Genomic DNA, 21,060 nt, shown 5'->3' with positions numbered 1-21,060 from the left:
CATTGTTCATACGAGGGGATCCTTTTTTCGCGGTGGCCCACCTGGCACGGTACTTTCAGTTGGGATATCATGAAATGCATGGCTCTGTCCCTCACTTCTTTGTACGGTGTGCACGGGAAGTCCAGTCGCGTGGGTAAGTTGGTGATCGGGTGCGGTATTGAGGGTCAGGAGTCGTTGTGCCATTGTGATAGAGAAGGGTTTTCACTGGCAAAAAAGTGGGTAACCTGAGGGGATTAGGGTTCCAATAAAGTCAGGGAAGAACAAATGGGCTGAAGACATGTTCACATCACTAGGGAGAAGGATCCTGCATATATGTTATATATAGGGAGGGAGAGAGACAAAGAGAGGGAGAGGGATGTAGCAGAGGTTATTGCACCTGCTGATTAACGCAGGATGTCTCGTTATAAGGAAGAATATCTCAAATCTCACATTAGGACTCAATGTCAGCGATAACGCCAAATATCATAGAATATCCCAGCATAGCGCACCTGTGGGGGCAATAACCATTGCTATATCTGTGTGTGTGTGTATATATAATATATATATAGCCAATAAAGAATATCACCTAATATCTGACAGGTCTGCCCCGCCTTTCACCATCATCACCTAACATACAGTGCTCCCACTGCAGCAAGGGATTCTGGGAAATGACATTCAAATGGGCACAGTGTGTCACCTTTTGCCTGAAATCCATTTTTCCATGGAACCCTTATAAGCATTGGTATATGATGCACCCCCCTGATGAAGGGCCCCGAGATGGCTTCAAAACATTGGATACATTTGCATATGGATGAAATACTCTTTTTTCCCCCATCTACCTATAGTGCTGTGTCTCCTTCCCGGGTCATTTGAATCTGGTGAAGTATCTTTATGTACGTGTGTATATATATATATATATATATATATATATATATATATATATATCCTGCACATCTTTTTGCTTCTTTCTCAACAGAACAGTAAACTTAAGACATACTGTAATAAGGAATGAAGCAACATTATCTGTTTTTACTGAACACGTAACATTTATTGAAGAAATATCTATTTTAAGGAACCTAGTTTAGCAACTGGCTAGTCTCAGAAAGTTCTGTTTTAATTCAGTGCCCAGAATGTATTTGTTGCCATGCGAGTCGTCCGTCTTCTGGTGACACTGCAAAACCTACATGATTAATAAGGACAGCAAAGCAGGTACATGAAATGCCAGTAGTTTGAACTGCGCTTGGAAATGTGAAGTTAGTATGAAGTGTTGGAAAGAAAATCATACAGATCATACTACAGTAGGGCGTGAGGGTGTTAGTACGAGAGAAACAAGGATCATAACATGCATGGGACTGATCAAATGAGAAATAAGACATATAATAATACATCTGCTTTATCGCTACTGCTTAACTAATACAAGCCTGCTTTGTATGATGTCTGCATTTTGCATTCGTAACTGGGTGATTTGAAGATGATTAACATGCAAGTATAAGCTTAAAATCAGATAATCTCCCCTGTGAAGTTGAAGCTATAGGATAGGAACCGCTACTAATTATTCTCTGGGATGATGTGATATACTGCAGGCTTCTTTAACGTTCTCTTCTTTGGGGATTTTTTTGAGGGGAAACCTTTATCTTGACCCCAAAGACAATTCCTCATTGGTTCACTCTATAAAAATAGAGGATGTGCCATTTACTTATTCCCTTCTTAAACGGCCTTCTATTCAGCTGCTTATGGACGGTTCCCACACAGAAATAAGTGAATGTGCTCAGTCAGAGAACCAGTCCCAAGAGATCAGCGAGGGAACATTTATCCTTCACACTGAATAATGAAAGACGTCATTATTACAGGGTTTTACTTCCGTCTGTTAATGTTTTATTCAATGTATTGTCACCGGTTTTCTTGCATATCTAATGGAGACTTCATTATTTTCCTCCTAGTCTGAAACTTATTGAGAAGGGCACAGTTATAGACTCAGTAGTAGGGTGGAAATCATATTTTTGTTGCTGTCCATGTTGCTGTGCAGTGAGGAATAAAAGAAGCAGCCTATATCCAGGACTTTCAAATTGAGATGACCTCTTGGTCACAACACATGTGCACACACCTTAGGTAGGATCCATCTACACAAAGATTAAAAGCCTCTTCTAAGGCTTGGTTCCTTCTGCAATTTCTGCAACATATACTGTATGTGTCTACTTCTCTTCCTTTACCTGGCTCTCACTCAGAGCTTCAACAATTGCTGGAGGTATTTCTTTGACTTCCACTTGTCCTTCACCAGGGGTCTTCCCAACCGTAGCTGTTTGCAAGCTAATCAGAGCAGGTGAGGAAATGACAGCGGCTGCAGAGGTGACTCCTCCGTTTGTAGGGAGAGGGCCGCTGCTGAGATATGCCGTGTACTGGTTCCAGAAGGAGAGCGGGCTGACTCCAACCAGCTGGGTGGGGATATCTCTGGACAGGAAATCCTGTAGCTTCACCGGGGTTCCTGAGAGCAGAGGACCGAGGTTATCCAAAGAGAGGCGTCTTCCTCTTCTGGAGGAGTTACTGCTCCAGACGTGTGTGCTCATATGGACCTAAAAATGACAAAAGAAGATGTGTTAATTTACCAGGCATTGAATACTGGCACTTCCATACTTCTCAGCAGGGACAGCATTTCCAGACTTGATAACTTATTTTGAAGGACCACCGTGTAATGAAGTGTCATTGGAACATGTGACATATTTTGAGCCTTATAGCATCCAAATTAATTTCTTCATTGACGTTATATTGATCGAGCGAGTAGATATTCGCTAATTAGCTGAATGAGCAACTTTGTCTTCACGGAAATCTCCAGACAACTTACGTATGGTCGTTATTTGCTAAATTGGGACAGTTAATACTTTATCAGCAGAAATCAAAATGATGTACTTAACAATGACAACGGCTGTTTTGACCCTTTAGAGCCAGAATTAAATATGTATTAGAAATATATTCCTCTTTACTTATTATTATTATTTAACGTTTGCAACTGGACTACAGTCACTACCAGTCTGTTTAAGGGGGGATGCCTTTTTAAGTGATTGCTTTACCTGGAGAGCCCAGGATATGTGTTCCTGCTCACTGCAATCAGTCTGAGTACCTACCTTAAGGTTCCCCCGAGTGGTGAAGGCCCTTCCACACATATTGCAGGAAAAGGGCTTCTCTCCTGTGTGTATCCTTTCATGAATCTGCAAGGCACTGGCTGAGGAGAAAGTCTTCTTACATACTATGCAGAGGTGCTGCTTAGGGCTGCGTCTCAAAGGAGGGGACAGGGATGAAGACACCGGCAGCCGAGGAAGCTGGACCAGTGACAATGTCTGGGGTGGGCTTAACACTTCACTCTTCAGTGAGCTCACCAGAAGGGTTTGGGCTGGAGTTGACATATCTCTCCCTGGGCATTTGGGACTGCTGACCAGCTGAGGAGGGAAGTTTTGGCTCACCTGGTGTGCCTGCAGCACATGCTTCTTCAGAATGGATGCCTCCAGGAAGCTCTGCTTGCAAACGAGGCAGTGGAACAGCCCATCTTTGGTGTGGCACTTGGCGTGATCCTCCAGTAACTCACAACTGGGGAATCTCTCGGAGCAGAGACTACAGACGTGGGTTTCCTCCTCCTGTGGGCTTCCCTCTGGTTTGTCGCTAACATTTGGCTCAGAATCTTTTTTCTCCTCTGCATTACTTTCATCTACTGGAGCCGTTACATTTGCATTTTCAGTCTCCATTTTGTCTTCCATATCATCACTCAATTGCTCATGTTTTATTGTGTCTGGAATGGCTTCAGAGACTGGTTCAGTGATAGTAGTACTAGGTTCTGATGATGTGGTTGTATCTTTGGATATATATGGAATGGGATGAAGATTGGCAAGGGAAGGCATGGTGATATCCTGTGCATTTTTCTTAGCAATAGAGGCTGCAGCATCTTCATCCAAGCTGGATATCTCTGAATCTATCAGTGCTGCTTTTTCACCTTCTGATTCACTGCCATCCAAAGATTCCTCATCAGTGGTGACTTCATCTGAGAAGTCCAGGTTGCTCTTTTCCTCTAAGCATTCTATTTTGCTCCCTGATCCATCTGGAAGATCCCCATTAGGTATCTGCCCCCCCAAGTGCATCCTAATATGCTGCTGGAGAGTTACAGCATTAGTGAACTTCTTCTGGCAGATTGGGCAAGAGTTCTGAGGCTTTGTTGCCAGGCTGGACTTATGACCTACAAAGTGGGCTTTTAGGTTGCCCTTAGTAGAGAATGCTCGTCCACATATCTTACACTTGAAGGGCCTTTCCCCACCATGTTGGTTGTAATGCAGTCTGAGAGCCCTGGGACAGCTGAGCACTCTCAGACAGATGACACACTGGTTAGATACAGTCACTTGCTTGTCAATTTTCTCCACTAGTTGCTGCAACTTTGAAGTCTCTGAGTAGCCCAGTGGCTCAACTGTGTATGAGAATGGAAACGTGCCAGATTTGAAGTGACTAGCCAGCAGTGCCCAACTTGGAAGGGAAGTCACCAACTTGCTGAGTTGCATCCTTCCACTGACACCAGTCCCTCCAATCTCTGACCTCTCCCCTGGAGGAGTGTTCTCATCAGCCTTTGTCTTAGGGCAGCCATTGGGGCCCTTCAGGGCAGAAGCTCCATCACCTGCCTTCATGAGCACCAGTTTACTAAGTGATGGGAGTCCCTGGGCACTTGAGCTGGAGAGAAGACTTAGGCTCTCTGTGGCTAACAGTGGTGGTACTACTGGCTTCTTCTCCATTGTCTCCTCCTCTGCCTTTTCTGGTGGCACTGACATACCATAGGGGAGCCCAGTACTAGTTAGAACATAGTCCAAATGCTCAGGAACAGGATGCGGGTTCATCTGTATATGGGGGTACTTGTCTCGATGCCGGTGGAAGTGTACTTTCAGATTGCCTCTGGTAGTAAAGCGGTTCCCACAGATGTTGCACTTGTATGGCCTTTCCCCAGTGTGGGATCTCAGATGGATTTGCAGGGCACTATCACTGCCGAAGACCTTTGCACAGAAGCGACACTTGTGCCTTCCTGAAGCCCTTTCCTGTTGGCTTTCTACACGAAGTGACTCACTATTCTTCTGCTTTAGCAGACTTGGGGTAGTTTCCAGCACCCTAGTCCCTAAAAACAATCCAGCCTGCAAGGTCGATAACCCTGAGGGGAAAATCGCATGTGGTGATATGAGTTGGCTGGGTGGGGAGCCTGGGAGAGAAGCTTGCCCTGGAGAAGGCTTGTCACAGAACCCTCCCATCAACTTGTCCTTCACGTTGGGAATGCTCCTGGCACTAAATGGTTGCCCCATAGGATTGTAGAGATGAAGAAATGTGTGCTTTGGGGTCTCGTCTCCACAGAAAGTCTTTGCTGACTCTGGTACAGACAGGGATTGTTTTGATGGGCTGAAGACAGGTAGGGACTTGTTGCCAGGGGACCTTTCAGATGGGGAAGTCATCTGAGCCACTGGAGGCATGGAGAGAGACCCCAGCATGAGGACCTGCTGACAGATCTGCTCAGTTATCTGCATCTGGTGGATCTGCCTCTGTTGGAGGACTCGTAGCTCTTCCAGTATCATGGGAATGTTGATGGGAGCTGCAGCTGCCTGTCCCACAGTAACAGCTTCCTGACTCATTGGAGCAAGTCCAACCTTTGGCCCAGAGAGTCCTTCCATAGTCAAACCCCCACTAGGAATGAGGAAACGCTGAGATGGACCAACTCCCTTCTTTCCCATATCTGGCCTCACAGAACCTATTATGCCTGGGCCTGTGTCACATTCATCCGTCACTACTGCTTTCTGTCCTGCCCCTCTGCTTTCTGGGGTAGAAGGTCTTGAAGTAGATCCCTCACTGATGCTGGCTTGTTGGCTGTTCCCAGGCTCTTCTTGGTTCTCCACTATCACCACAACTTGGCTGTTAAGTGGGCAGCATTCCTTGTGTCTAGCAAAGTCAGAAGGTTCATCAAACTGTGCACAGCAATTTCTGCAGACCTGGACTTCCTCACCTGCGGTGTCCCCTAGAGAAAGGGAAAAGGGACAGAGTGGTAAAGTAACACAGTAATATACATTGTAATAAAGCATTCTGGGCAGAACAAAAAAACACAAGAGTATATTTGAGTTCAGAGTTTCACAGCGAAACGCCCCGTCTGCACATTCATGCTAACTTATTGATGTATACAAGATGCCAATAGTGTCACCATTATGTGATGGGGATTTAAAAGGCACAGTCACTGTACAATGTGTTAAGTGTTATTGAACCTGTATTGGGATTGTGTTTTGGGATACCTTCACAGCCAGAGAGGTAATGTTCAAAGTGTAACCCCATTCCTGCTTTAGGGTCCTGCAGAGCATCGCTCTTTAGCCACTTCCTTTCCAAGACTTGCAGTGCAATTGCCCTTTGTCCCTGACAGGGGAACCGGAAGACTACTTCTCTGTAGCTCTTTACTGGATGGAGACCCTCACACCATTTTAAAATTACCCACAAAGTAAGATTTCTTACATTAAAAAGGGTTAAACCAACCTAACTTGGCACATCTTCCCCCGCTTTTATCCTGTGAAGCCCCCGTTTCTATCTGCTCCCCCCCAGCCACACAAACACACACACTCTCTCTCTTCATTTAACAGGGCCCTCTTTGTATCCCAGCCTTTGTCAAGCATTAATACTCTGGAGAAAAAGCCAGCTTCACAGCTCCTGGTAATTGATTTGTATTCACACAAGAGCGGAGGGGACCGACTTCCAAGCATTGATATGGTAATCCTTTCATGGTAACTGTCCCTTGTTCTGGCTAATTTACTCCAGGGTTCTTTGAGCTTAATTAAACTTGTTGAATTGGCTGGGGGTACCAAGGCTTTGAGATACAGGCAGAGAAGAGAGGATACCCCTTCAGTACTAGGCTAACTGCTTCATGGAATTCACTTTTATCTTCTGTATGAATTAATGCACATTACACAGACTGAGGGGTGATCTGTACCTGTGTGTGTGTGTGTGCGATACACACAGACTAAGGGGGGCCCTCTTAGTGTGTGACACAGTGAGGGGGACCCTTGTGAGTGTGTGTGTGTGTGATTCTGACTGACAGACAAAGGAAGCCCCACTCCTGTGTGTGTGTGTGTGACACTGACAGTTTGAGGGGGCCCCTAGACTTTGTGTGTGTGTGTGACACACACAGACTAAGGGGGCCCTCTTAGTGTGTGACACAGTGAGGGAGACACTTGTGAGTGTGATATTGACTGACAGACTAAGGGAGCCCCACTCATGTGTGTGTGAGTGTGTGTGACACTGCCAGACTGAGGGAGCCCCTCACCTGTGTGTGTGACACTAACAAACTGAGGGAGCCTCTTTCCTGTGTGTGTGTGACACTGACAGACTGAGGGAGCCCCTCTCCTCTGTGTGTGTGACACTGACAGACTGAGGGAGCCCCTCTCCTCTGTGTGTGTGTGTGTGTGTGTGTGTGCGTGACACTGACAGACTGAGGGAGCCCCTCTCCTGTGTGTGTGTGTGTGAGTGTATGTGACACTGCCAGACTGAGGGAGCCCCTCACCTGTGTGTGACACTAACAAACTGAGGGAGCCTCTCTCCTGTGTGTGTGTGTGTGTGACACTGACAGACTGAGGGAGCCCCTCTCCTGTGTGTGTGAGTGTGTGTGACACTGGCAGACTGAGGGAGCCCCTCGCCTGTTTGTGTGACACTGACAGACCGAGGGAGCCCCTATTGTGTGTGTGTGTGTGTGTGTGACACTGAGAGGGAGCCTCTCTCCTGTGTGTGTGTGTAACACTGACAGACTGAGGGAACCCCTCTCCTGTGTGTGTGTGTGACACTGACAGACTGAGGGAGCCCCTATCCTGTGTGTGTGTGTGACACTGACAGACTGAGGGAGCCCCTCTCCTGTGTGTGTGTGACACTGACAGACTGAGGGAGCCCCTCTCCTGTGTGTGTGTGACACTGACAGACTGAGGGAGCCCCTCTCCTGTGTGTGTGTGACACTGACAGACTGAGGGAGCCCCTCTCCTGTGTGTGTGTGACACTGACAGACTGAGGGAGCCCCTCTCCAGTGTGTGTTTCACTGCCAGACTGAGGGAGTCCCTCTCCAGTGTGTGTGTCACTGCCAGACTGAGGGACCCTTCTCCTGTGTGTGTGTGTGTGTGTGTGTGACACTGACAGACTGAGGGACCCTTCTCCTGTGTGTGTGTGTGTGTGTGTGACACTGACAGACTAAGGGAGCCCATCTCCTGTGTGTGTGTGTGACACTGACAAACTGAGGGACCCTTCTCCTGTGTGTGTGTGTGTGTGTGTGTGTGTGTGTGTGTGTGTGTGTGTGTGACACTGACAAACTGAGGGACCCTTCTCCTGTGTGTGTGTGTGACACTGACAGACTGAGGGAGCCCCTCTCCTGTGTGTGACACTGATAGATGGAGGGGACCCCTTTTCTGTTCCTATCCAAACTGAGGGAGCCCCTCTCCGTGTGCATTGTGTGATTACTACTCTACTGTTGAGAACATGGCTGTTTAACTATTTTTTACAAAGCCTAAATGTACACAGAGTTACTGGGGACTTGTCCCCTCATCCTCACTAGTGATTTCTATAGTGCCCTCCCAACCCAACCCCCCCTTCTTCCTGGATCTGCTCTGCCCCTCCCCTTACCCTCAAGTTTTTCCTATTCAGATCCTGGGAAAGAGATTTTGCAGCTGGCTGAACTGAAGTTGTGAGCCACAAAAGCCCCCTCTCATCTCTGTGACAATGCAAAGAAAGTGCCCCAACCCAATGAGCTGAGAGAGAAGCCCCCCCCCCCCCAATCCCCGGCCCTACTGGTGACTCCATCAGTGAGCAAGTCTTTATCTCACCCTCTCTGTGTGTGGCCTTGCATTAATAATATTTATTTGCAAAGCAGCAACATATTCCACAGCGATGTACAATGGAGACTAACAATGGTGCTCTGTTTTTATAAGTACACGTAAAACCTGCTGAGAGCCCGTATTCCTCCGTTAGGTACCGGCTCCTGGTGATGAACAAGGGCAGGGTGTTAAATCGGACTCCACTGAACTATGGAAGAGCTATGATGAAAATAATAACGATATGCAGACTGTCTCGCGTTAGCATGTATGTCAGCTTAAGACTGTCGCAGTGTGTCATGTATGTTCTTTACCGCGGACGCAGTTCACTTGCATAAGAAAATGGCTGAAACGGCGAGAGATTAGTGTGTGCATCACCCCTTCCCCTCGGTAAGGCCGCGCTTATAGTGCCGGCGACGTCAGGCTGCGGTCGCTGGAAAAATCAAACTGAGATGACTTCCAGCGATCGCGACCAAGCCGTCGCATCACGCTTACTATAAGCGCACGCGACGGCGGCAATGCATTTTTTTTACGCGACGTCGCGACGCTGTCGCCGGCAATATAAGCGCAGCCTAAGGGACTACAATTGTGTGTGGCTGAACAAGATGAGAGACATTGCAATATGAGCTGTGACTCGACCACTGATACAAATGTAAATAAGCGAGGAGGTTCCTGGGGAGAAACGTTTGCAGATTACGCTTGCAGATTATTGAACGGGTGTAAAGCTGAGCCCGCGTCCTGCATCACACAGCCGGGTTACCCTGCGTTTTATCTGGTGCCCGTTAAATGCTGTCCATCAAGCTACAAGTATTGCAAAGCCTGAGTAAGGTGATGCCCTGGAGTATATTAATGCTGGTAAACTGCAGACAGAAGGAGCTCATCGCGTTTCTCTTCCACAGTAAGAGGTGGTGGCCATTATTAAAGTCTCCCTGGGCAAAACATCAGCAAAAATACTACAACAGATTTATGAAACAAGAACATCCCATTAGTTGCGAGGGGAATGTTTTTCCTTCGTAACTCCTGTGCTGCTTTTATGCCGCTGTTTTGGAGTCAGAGTTTGAGACATGACCCGGAGTGTTTTAAAGTACTCTGCAGTTCTTCTGCATCAGCCTAATATTTGGGGGTATCAATAGGTGTTTAGCAGGGAGGGGGGGGGGCATGTTGTAATGGGACGCATCCACTTCTGCATCTCTGTCTGTCTTTTTAAACTCACTTTAGCATCAACAAAGCTGAGGTTGTGCGCTGGGGGAGTCTTCCTGCCCACAATGTTTGCATTAAATGTAAGACGGTTGGCCGGTCATTTACTAAGGTCTCTCGGCTGCAAAAACGTGGCAAAAACAAGAAGGGGGGGGGGGGGGGGGGTACGCAGCCGATTTTAAAATACGAAAAGAAATCCCAATAAAAGGAATAGGGTTTTTTTTGCTAACTGCTTGTGCCCTGGTTTTAGGCCCAGAGATTTTGGTGATTAGCAGACTTGTTACATTTAGCGCACCTGCAAGGAGCTGGAGTGTATAATGAGAGGGAAGCTGTGAAGGGATCACACTGATAAATAGATGCCTAATAGTTGCAGACTTTCCCACACAGTTGAATGATTTGTTCCATACTTAGCACACACAGACCTCACCTCCCTCCCCTAATAACCCATTACAGTGTCTCTCCTTACCATTCTCTGAAGAGGTTGAGTTGTCACAGTCAGAGATGAGCTGCTGGGGCTTCCTCTGCTTTCTCCGTGACATCTCTCCCACTCTCGCAGACCCCCCAGGATGGGACCTCGTGCCTACAAAACTCCAGCGTGTTCCAAAGGGGAAAAGTATAAACCTACCTCTCTACCTGACGTGTTACTTGTTTAATCTCTCGAGTATTTTTTATCTTGGATTGCCTCCCTCTCTTATTTCTGTCTCTCCTTGCCCACACAAAATAAGGGATCAATATGGCTAAAACTGCTTTTTTATTTCTGATTTGTTAAGTTTTCCTATTCCTTCTTTGTTCTCTCCTTCCTCATTGAATTCTCTGCCTTCCTCCTTCTCTTGTGAAAGTATTAGTAACTTTCTTCCAGTGTCTCTTTGTCTCTCTCTCTCTCCCTGTAGCTTTTTAATCTCTCTCTTTATCTCACTCTTTACTTTATTCCTTGCTCCTCTCCTGAAACAGCCAGGCACATCACACAGTTGGTCAGCTCCTAAATGGACACTCCTACTTTTCCTAACTCCCACTTATTGTGACAAATAAGGGAAGCCTTCTGTGAAATTGACTGATTGCCCCTCTGAACTGGGGGCATACCCCTCCCCCATGTCACCTTCATGTTAGTGGCAGGGGACGGTTTAAAGAACAATGCAGGGCAAATGTCATATACACCTTACAGGTAACCTGCCCATTTGATTGAATAGGTTATATATAGTTCACTATTCGGGTTGGTGGCTTCCCGTTATCCACTTGATGTGAAATGGGGTTGTTTCCAAAACAGTGTGAATTGAAACAACTTGGGTTTACAAATACCTGTAACTTACCAGTTTGGAGTCAATGAGCCTAACTCAACACAAGCCACGGTGTGTGTGTGTGTGTGTGTAGTAATGATTACGAGACGCTAAGTACAGGTGCATGCACATGCAAACGTGTGTTTTTGTGCACTTGTCTTTTGAAAGTGTCCTCATTGTTGTGTATACATTACCATTACCAAGATAGCCCTCAACGAAGGAAACCATCTTTAAAACTCAGTCTTTTTCAGCTCCAAAGTTTACTTCCACACATGAAAACTGAGAGGAAAACACAGACATTTCCCGAAATTAACTACGGAATGAAATATTTTTTTTACAGCTGGGTCGGCGGGTCTGGCTAATGAAATTGAAAGCTTTGTCTTCAAAGCTGTAAATATCCTATTATTCCCTCTCCTTCTGTCCCTAGTCTCTTTGATCCCCTCTTACATTCAGCATGTCATGAAGTTCTTGCGGTAAACAATAACTCTGTGGGGGACCAAGTGAAGGCGGGGGAGAGAAGGGGGGAAACATGGAACTGTGGGAGGGGGTAGGGGTTGAAAGGGATGTCAGTGAAAGTGGCTGTGTAGAGACACAGCAGATGCCTTTGGGGTTGTGCAACTTGAGTGTGTTGTTGTCACACACACACAGCCTCAACAGAATACTGGGGGGTAGTTGTTCTACCAATTTGTAGTGCCCCAGGAAATCCTGTGACCTTAACCCCTCTTACTGCAAGAGGGGTTAGAAACGTGTGTCAGAGATCTGCAGAGAGGGGTGTTACAGCAAGTTCTGCGTGGAGGGGAGAGAGATGGAGAGAAAGGGACAGCAGAAAAAGAGCAAAGACAGGGAGAAGAGAGGAGGCAAAGTGAGAGAGAAGAGGGGTATATAACCGAGAGGGAAAGAGGAAAGAAGATGGGGAAGAGCCAAGGCACCAATGTGAGGAAGAGCGTAAATAAAATAATAAACAGGCGGGAAGAATAGAAGGGTAGGATATTTTCAAGAGAAGAGAGCAAGAGAGAGGAGGAAACGTGGGACAGGTAAAGACACCGCAAGAAGTTCAGTTTACATTGTACCCGGAGAGCTGACATGTTATTTTCTGGGGAATTCTTGTGATCCTTAATTTCAGAACCTCAGATACACGCAGGGCTGGTGCTGCTGGGGTGAACCTCTTCATTGCCACGCTGCGTGACATTCTGGCAGTGACAAGGTTAATGGTGCCACATGTTCCCAGGTCTTGAGTTTGCAGTAGGTTTTTCTTTCTACTGAAGGACTCATTAGCATGACAATGAGACCCACTGAATTCCAGCAGGCTGAGGCCACTTGATGGACTTCCCTAATCTCACAGCAATTTACCCCCCACCTCCCTTCCCCCATCAAGATGCTCCTCAGCTTCAATCTGCCCAGTGCTTAGAATTTGGACAGAGGGGGTTATTTGTTACTGTGATAGTGCCGTTCAGGGACACTATCACATTGATACTCTCATTGAAGTAAATGGGAGTTTCTGTGCGATAGTTTAATGAATCACACATGAAGGACACTTTACCAATGTCAGGGTTACTCTCTTCCTGAGTCTCTTTTCTCTGCTCCTTAACAGTGTCAATTGGTCAATCAAAGAGCCAGGAGTGTGGAGGATATCAGGGTGACAATGTGGACCACTTTGCCTGTGTTCGTTTTTAATACACTTCGAAACAGCAAATTTACAGCAATCCCTTTTTTTAATTATAATTCTTTATATAACTGAAACCCTCCCATCCTTAACTTGTTCTTTCCAACAAGTCAAATCATTTTTGTAACTTTACATTCAGATTCGTGGGTGGGAGAGGTGTCACGTCAAACTCCCAGTGCCCACCATCAATGTCCCTCACCACCCCCACCCCCCTCTATGAATCTAACATTTACAGAAAACCTTAATGCCAAATGGCGGGGATGGAAGAACACGTTTTAAACTTCATGTGATGGACGAACCCAGGGTCCACCTGAAGAACTCCCAACTTCTTTGTCTGAGTATGATATTCTTTGAAGGAGTGTCTCGGTGAGTAAAGACACTGACTCAATGACACTGAGTGTGAAGACAGGGAGCCAGGTTCAAAACCCTGTATTGTAATTGTGAAGCGATTTGAGTCCCATTGGGAGAAAAGCGCTATAAGAATGAAAGAAAGGTGCTACATGAAATAAAGTCACTATACTGTATTTAGTGCATGCTTTGTCCTTTGTCCAGGATGACCTGTCTAAGAAGGATACAAAGTGCAGTACAGGGGGGAAACTTCCTAACATACAGTGGGCCAGGTGGGACTTTCTAAAGATTTGCAAACTTGAGTTTTATTCTGGCGCATTGTAGCCTTTCTTTCCATGGGGACACCATGGCTTGTCCATAAGATAAGGATTGCTCAGGTATATTGTCAGGGTGATGTTGCAGAGGGCATTGTGCATGGACACACATGGTGTTACATTGCAGGGAGTGTTCCTCTCCCCTCCCCGGATAAAGGAATCCCCTGCTTGTGCCTCCCACCCCCAGTGATGGGAGACAGTGGCTGGGTGCTGTATTCACATCACCTGGGACATTGCCAGGCTGAGGACCTGGCTCCACCTGGTGGCCGCTTCCGGTAAGGACACGGCGGCCTCCCGAACAATGCAATGCAATGATAGAGGGATTAGTGAGGGGGGGCGGCCAGGCCGCCGGTTACCCGGGCCCGGCGGCAGCTGACCGGGGAGAGGCAGCGGTTACCCCGGCCCGGCGGCAGCTGACCGGGGAGAGGCAGCGGTTACCCCGGCCCGGCGGCAGCTGACCGGGGAGGGGCAGAGTGCAGGGACCGGCGGTGAGGGAGGAGGGATAGGGGGTGGGGGAAGGGGATGGGGCCCCGGGCATGTGAGGACCTGGGCCCCCCGGTGGATGCTGCCTGGAGCTGGTAACCGGCCGGAGGGGGGCACCGGGTGAGGGCCCTAATAGCGGGACCCTGCCGGTATACATGGTGAGAAGCCAGGGAGGGGGGAGCCCGTACCTCATCTGCTGCCCCCTGTCCGGTCCCGCGCGCGACCCCCTGTCCGGTCCCGCACGCGACCCCCTGTCCGGTCCCGCACGTGACCCCCTGTCCGGTCCCGCACGTGGCGCTCAGTGATGGAGACTCCCGCGCCTGGTGATGTCACATGCTCCTCCCTCGCGCGGGTGGGGGGGCCCTGACTCTGCCCGGTCACTGACACCACAGCACTGTGTGTATGGAAAGATCACGTGTTGGACATTATCAACAGCAGGAGAGACACCATTCCCAACTCCAGCAGCCACCATATCCCACAGCACGTACCTTACCTCCATCACTACTGTGTCCACATGCCCTGGTAACCCCAGCACAAGATCACAAACTCAATGGGGTGCATGGGCAGCAGTAAGTGGGGTGTTCCCTTCGTGCTCACAAATGGAATAGGTATCATGCCCCCAGTGTAGTGACACCTACAATGTGAATCACAAGGAGCAGCTCTTCATCTTCATAAATCCTTCTGGGGCATTTTTCCCAGTCATCCAGGTCTTCTCCTCACATGGGGGTGTCCTTATCCAATCACCCAGGTCTTCTCACATGGGGTGTCTACACCCAATCAGTCAAGACTTCTCACAGGGTGTGTCTTTACCCAATCACGGAGGTCTTGTCTTGACGGGTGTCCTCATCCAAACACTCAGGTCTAATCATCACATGGGGGGGGTCTTCACTCAGTCAGGTCTTCTCCGCACATGGGGTGTCTTTACCCAACCACTCAGATCCTCTCCTCACATGGGTGTGTCTTTTCCCAATCACTCGAGTTGTCTCACATGGGGGTGTCTTTACCTAATCACTCGCGTCTTCTCACATGGGGGTGTCTTTACCCAATCACTCGCGTCGTCTCACATGGGGGTGTCTTTACCCAATCACTCGGGTCTTCTCACATGGGGGTGTCTTTACCCAATCACTCGGGTCTTCTCTTCACATGGGAGTGTCTTTACCCAATCACTCGGGTCTCCTCACATGGGTGTGTCATTTCCCAATCACTCGAGTTGTCTCACACGGGGGTGTCTTTACCTAATCACTCGTGTCTTCTCACATGGGGGTGTCTTTACCCAATCACTCGCGTCTTCTCACATAGGGTGTCTTTACCCAATCACTCGGGTCTTCTCACATTGGGGTTTCTTTACCCAATCACTCGGGTCTTTTCCTCACATGGGGTGTCTTTACCCAATCACTCAGATACTCTCCTCACATGGGGGTGTATTTACCAAATCACTTAGGTTTTCTTCTCACAGGGGCAGGGGTGTCTTTATCCAATCATCAGGTATTTTCCTCATATGTGTAACGCGTAGCTCACCACAAACGAAGCGCGACCGCTGTGCTAAGGTAGGGGATTGCATAACACCGACCCACTGCCACGCGGGCGCGCCTAGGATGTAGAGAAGTCGTTAAAGCCAGGTCATTGTTATAGATTGGAGAATGGTTAAGATACTTGCCAAGTTCAGGAGCGGAGAGTTTCGGATCATCGTAGTTGTAGCCAGGTTCATGATTGGAGAGTATCGGATAGTCGGGATACGTAGCCGGGTTCAGGATAGGAGAATGTCGGATCGTTGGAGTACTTAGCCAAGACTGGAGATAGGAGAATAGTCGTACAAGCCGGAACAGGAGTGGAGAGAAGCGGAGTCCAAGGAGCTAGCAGGGTTCAGACAAGAAGAGGTTAATCAGCATACAAGGCAAGGCAAGGGTTCAGGAACAAGGGGTGCTCTCACAGGCCCCTATTTTCGACCGGGGCGCTCTCGTGGGCCTCTATTTTAGGTAGGGCGCTCTCTCACAGACCCCTGTTTTCGGCCTTGGGCTCTCATGGGGGCCCCTATTTTTGGCCGGGGGTGCTCACGCGGGTCTCTTTTTTTTGGCCCGGCGCTCTCTGTTAGGTCCCTGTTTTTGGCCTTGGGCTCTCTCGCGGGGCCCCTGTTCTCCGCCATGGGTGCTCTCGTGGGACCCTATTTTCGGTCGGGGGTGCTCTCGCGGGCCCCTATTTTCAGCCGTGGGCGCTCTCGCGGGCCTCTATTTTTGGCCGGGCGCTCTCTCACAGGCCCCTTTTTTCGTCCTTGGGCTTTCTCGCGTGGCCACTATTCTCGGCCGTGGGTGCTCTCGCGGGCCTCTATTTTTGGCCGGCCGCTCTCTCACAGGCCCCTTTTTTCGTCCTTGGGCTTTCTCGCGTGGCCCCTATTCTCGGCCGTGGGTGCTCTCGCGGGCCTCTATTTTCGGCTGGGTGCTCTCTCACGGGCCTGTTTTCGGCCTTGGGCACTCTTGCGGGGCCCCTGTTCTTGGCCGTGGGTGCTCTCGTGTGCCCCTATTTTCGGCCGGGGGCGCTCTTGCGGGCCTCTATTTTTGACCAGGCGCTCTCTCACGGGCCCGTTTTAGGCCTTGGGCTCTCTCGCGTGGTCCCTATTTTTGGCCATGAGTGCTCTCGCGGGCCCCTATTTTCAGCCGTGGGCGCTCTCGCGGGCCTCTATTTTCGACCGGGCGCTCTCTCACGGGCCCCTACTTTAGGCCTTGGGCTCTCTCGCGTGGTCCCTATTTTAGGCCTTGGGCTCTCTCGCGTGGCCCCTATTTTCAGCCGTGGGTGCTCTTGCGGGCCTCTATTTTTGGCCGGGCGTCCTCTCTCACAGGCCCTTGTTTTCGGCCTTGGGCTCTCGCGGGGCCACTGTTCTTGGCCGGGGCGCTCTCGCCGGCCTCTATTTTCAGCCGGGCGTCCTCTCTCACAGGCCCTTGTTTTCGGCCTTGGGCTCTCGCGGGGCCACTGTTCTTGGCTGGGGCGCTCTCGCGGGCCTCTATTTTCAGCCGGGCGTTCTCTCTCACAGGCCACTGTTTTAGGCCTTGGGCTCTCTCGCGGGGGCCTCTATTCTCGGCCGTGGGTGATCTCGCAGGACACTATTTTCGACCAGGGGCGCTCTCGTGGGCCTCTATTTTTGGCCGGGCGCTCTCTCACGGGCCTGTTTTCGCCTTGGGCTCTCTCGCGTGGCCCCTATTCTCAGCCATGGGTGCTCTCGCGGGCCCCTATTTTTGCCCGGGGGCACTCTCGCGGGCCTCTATTTTCGGCCGGGCTCTCTCTCACGGGCCCCTGTTTTCAGCCGGGCGCTCTCTCACGGGCCCTTTTTTCCGGCTTTGGGCTCTCTCACGTGTCCCCTATTCTCGGCCGTGGGTGCTCTCGCGAGACCCTATTTTCGACCGGGGGCACTCTCGCGGGCCTCTATTTTTGGCCGGGCGCTCTCTCAAGGGCCCGTTTTTGGCCTTGGGCTCTCTCGCTTGGCCCCTATTTTCGGCCGTGGGTGCTCTCGCGGGGCTCTATTTTCAGCTGGGCGCTCCCTCAAGGGCCCCTGTTTTCAGCAGGGAGCTCTCTCACGGGCCCCTTTTTTCGGCCTTGGGCTCTCGCGGGCCCCTATTTTCGGCTGTGGGGGCTCTTGCAGGCCCCTATTTTTGGCCGGGGGCGCTCACGCAGGCCTCTATTTTCGGCCGGGCGTCCTCTCTCACGTTCCCTCCCTCGCTCTCTCCTCGGCACTATCTCCCCCCTTCTCTCCTCTCTCCCCCCTTCCCTCCTCTCTCCCCCCTCTCTCCCCCCCTTCCCTCCTCTCTCCCCCCCTTCCCTCCTCTCTCCCCCCCTTCCCTCCTCTCTCTCCCCCCTTCCCTCCTCTCTCTCCCCACCATTTCTCTCTCCCCCCCATTGCTCTCTCTCTCTCCCCCTCATTGCTCTCTCTCGCTCTCTCTCTCCCCATTGCTCACTCTCTCTCCCCCTATTGCTCACTCTCCTACTCCCCATTGCTCTCTATCCTGTCCCCCCATTGCTCTCTCTCTTGCACCCCCTCCGCGCTCACTCTGTTTGCCCACCCACTCTCTCAGTACATTTGCCCCCCATCTCTCAGTCCGTTTGCTTCCCTCTCTCAGTCCATTTGCACCCCCTCTCTCAGTCCGTTTGCCCCCCCTTTCAGTCAGTTTGCCCCCCTCTCTCAGTCCGCTTGCCCCCCCTCTCTCAGTCCGCTTGCTTCCCTCTCTCAGTCCGTTTCCACCCCTCTCTTAGTCCGTTTCCCCCCACCATCAGTCCGTTTGCCCCCCCTCTCTGTCCATTTTCACCCCCCCCTCTCTCAGTCCGTTTGCCCCCCCCCCTTCCACTTCTCTCTGCTAAATTGAATGTTTGTGTTTGGCAGTGTTGCCAGATAGTTCCCAAAAATACCACCCAATAACATCGCGGAAACAAACTACCGATGTTGTGCTAAATCAAAATACAATACATTTTTTAATCATTAATATCGTAAGTCGTCTGTGCCGTGTAAAAAAACTAGAAATCCAAATCTTCAGGCACATTTTCCGTTTCATTATTTTGATACATATCGGATGTAAACAGTGACATCATTGAGGTGGTTGGCTGAAAATTATTGCAGGAAATGTTATTACGAGCCATATATCCACGAATATGCAGGAGAGTTTCAAGCAGACTTTGTTGCATCTTGTTCCTGAGTTTCGTTTAATGAGATTCATTTATCTCATTTACAAAAATGCTCTCTCAACAGATGCATTGCTGAATGGTAAGGCCAAAAGAGACAAAGCAAAATTCCCTAGATCATGGAACTCGTGTTCGCCTGATGCATCTGTATGGTTAGCAATGACCACCCAAAACCGTTCAACATCAGTCTCATTAGTATTTGACCAAGAAATTAAGCTCGGCCGATTCCACTGTTGTTCCAAATGCCCAAGATATCCCTGAAATAAAGGTAAAAACGATAATGTTGCTAGATGAGGTTTCTGTTTGCCCAAGCCTTTCGACGTTGGTTGGCAATCTCTGCCTCATTTCTTTTAAAAGTTCCATCGAATCCTTTTGACAGCGAATCTTTATATCTTCTGCCAGCTTGGGATTGGTGTGACCAATGTTAGATTCTGCAAGAATAATTGGAAATTGTATTCCAAAATCAACAGCTGCAAGGGGAAGATGATTTGATTGGTCGTTGATATTATACTTCAAAGTCGAAGCCCAAAGTAGAGAATGTTGTTGGCCTCATGACCCAATTCAGAATATAGCGATATAAGGTCAACAATTCACTCAACAGTTTTACTGGTCTGGCTCTATCTAACTCGAAGAGTTTGTTCACTCTGTTGAGTTCTTGCAGAATGGGTTGCAAGAAAACAAGATATAATTTATTTTCAACTGCAGTGTACATGTCTCTGCACTCTCTCAAGTTCCATAATGTCTTTTCTTAGGATTGGTGCCCAAAATTGTACTCCATATTCAAGGTGTGGTCTTACTAATGCTTTGTAAAGGGGCATAATTATGTTTACTTCCCTTCCATTCATTGCCCGTTTAATGCAAGATAAGATCTTGTTTGCCTTTGCAGCTACTGCATGACATTGAGCACTATTGCTAAGCCTGCTGTCTACAAGCACTCATAAATCCTTCTCCATCAAGGATTCCCCCAATATATCTCCATTTAATATGTAATTCGCCTTTTTATTCTTGCTTCCCAAATGCATAACCTTACATTTATCTGTATTAAACCTCATCTGTCATTTACCTGCCCACGTTTCCAGTCTCTCCAAGTCCTTCTGAAGAGAAATTACATCCTGCTCTGATTCTATTACCTTACACAATGTAGTATCATCAGCAAAGATGGAGACTTTGCTCTCGATGCCGACCTCAAGGTCATTAATAAACAAGTTAAAAAGCAGAGTGTAATTCCAGGTAACCCTATAACCCAACATCTCTTATCCAGAGTGTAACTCTGGGTCACAGTGTAACCCAGCATCTCTGATAGTGACCCTGAGGACCTCCTAAATGATTGAAAGGAGCCTCTACTTCATGGCCTCTTAACACACCTAGAGACAGGCATATCCCCTTCGGAGTCCGAACTCTCACTTAACCATCTCCCCGTATCTACCTCCTCAGGGAATTTAGTTAACACAAATCCCTGCACAGTGGGATCAATACATTTCACACCCTGAGAACTGCACATGGATGACGGGGCAGTGGCAGGGGCAGAGTGAACCTGGGCAAAGTCCTGTAAGTCCAGTGCCGGGGCAGTCACAGGTGGGGTACTTAAGGCTAAGGCCAGGGACTGGGACTCAAACACATCTGTAATTGAAGATACAGACCGGGACTTCACGTCCCCTTTAACTGGGAATGATGCCTTGGCTGCTGCCAATCGGTGTCCTCTTCCCAGTCCATCAGGGGGTGGCACCGGGGCAGGGACGCACTTCTCTCCCTTCACATAGGGCCTCTTCGCCAAAAACCTGGCACCTTGTAACATACAGTGTCACACCTCTCCAGCTGCTGGCACCATGTAACATATATATATACAGTGTCACACCTCTCCAGCTGCTGGCACCATGTAACATATATATACAGTGTCACACCTCTCCAGCTGCTGGCACCATGTAACATACAGTGTCACACCTCTCCAGCTGCTGGCACCATGTAACATATATATACAGTGTCACACCTCTCCAGCTGCTGGCACCATGTAACATATATATATATACAGTGTCACACCTCTCCAGCTGCTGGCACCATGTAACATATATATATATATACAGTGTCACACCTCTCCAGCTGCTGGCACCATGTAACATATATATACAGTGTCACACCTCTCCAGCTGCTGGCATCATGTAACATATACATACAGTGTCACACCTCTCCAGCTGCTGGCACCATGTAACATACACATACAGTGTCACACCTCTCCAGCTGCTGGCACCATGTAACATACAGTGTCACACCTCTCCAGCTGCTGGCACCATGTAACATATAAATACAGT

General features: G+C 49.0%; 1 protein-coding gene across 3 annotated transcripts; it reads right to left on the bottom strand.

Annotated features, from left to right (window-relative positions):
* Window positions 1–1,009: 1,009 nt before the first annotated feature.
* Window positions 1,010–14,426, bottom strand: SALL2 (spalt like transcription factor 2). 3 transcript variants are annotated; one of them, XM_075569122.1, is made up of 5 exons: window positions 14,281–14,426; window positions 11,479–11,563; window positions 10,477–10,590; window positions 3,099–6,001; window positions 1,010–2,549 (listed from the first exon to the last, which is right to left on the bottom strand). In XM_075569122.1, the coding sequence occupies exons 2-5, from the start codon at window positions 11,510–11,512 to the stop codon at window positions 2,172–2,174; spliced, it is 3,429 nt and encodes a 1,142-aa protein (XP_075425237.1). In that variant the 5' UTR covers window positions 11,513–11,563; window positions 14,281–14,426; the 3' UTR covers window positions 1,010–2,171. The 3 variants fall into 3 exon arrangements, with proteins under 3 accessions (XP_075425237.1, XP_075425239.1, XP_075425238.1); XM_075569124.1 differs by having other exon boundaries at window positions 3,435–6,001; XM_075569123.1 differs by having other exon boundaries at window positions 11,485–11,563.
* Window positions 14,427–21,060: the final 6,634 nt, after the last annotated feature.

Source organism: Ascaphus truei, chromosome 13, assembly GCF_040206685.1.
Source record: "Ascaphus truei isolate aAscTru1 chromosome 13, aAscTru1.hap1, whole genome shotgun sequence".
NCBI classification, from domain to species: Eukaryota; Metazoa; Chordata; class Amphibia; order Anura; family Ascaphidae; genus Ascaphus; species Ascaphus truei.
The sequence above is the reverse complement of the archived record's forward strand: the minus strand, read 5'-3'. Positions and strand labels throughout refer to the sequence as shown.

Bases quoted from the DNA above. Each gene is read 5' to 3' on its own strand.
- SALL2 (XM_075569122.1), bottom strand. From the start codon at position 11,512: ATGGTTTCCTTCGTTGAGGGCTATCTTGGTAATG. The intron at 10,591-11,478 runs GTAATGTATACA...GGAGTTTTGTAG, and splicing joins TGAGGGCTATCTTGGTAATG to GCACGAGGTCCCATCCTGGG. The intron at 2,550-3,098 runs GTAGGTACTCAG...TGTCATTTTTAG, and splicing joins CCACTCGGGGGAACCTTAAG to GTCCATATGAGCACACACGT.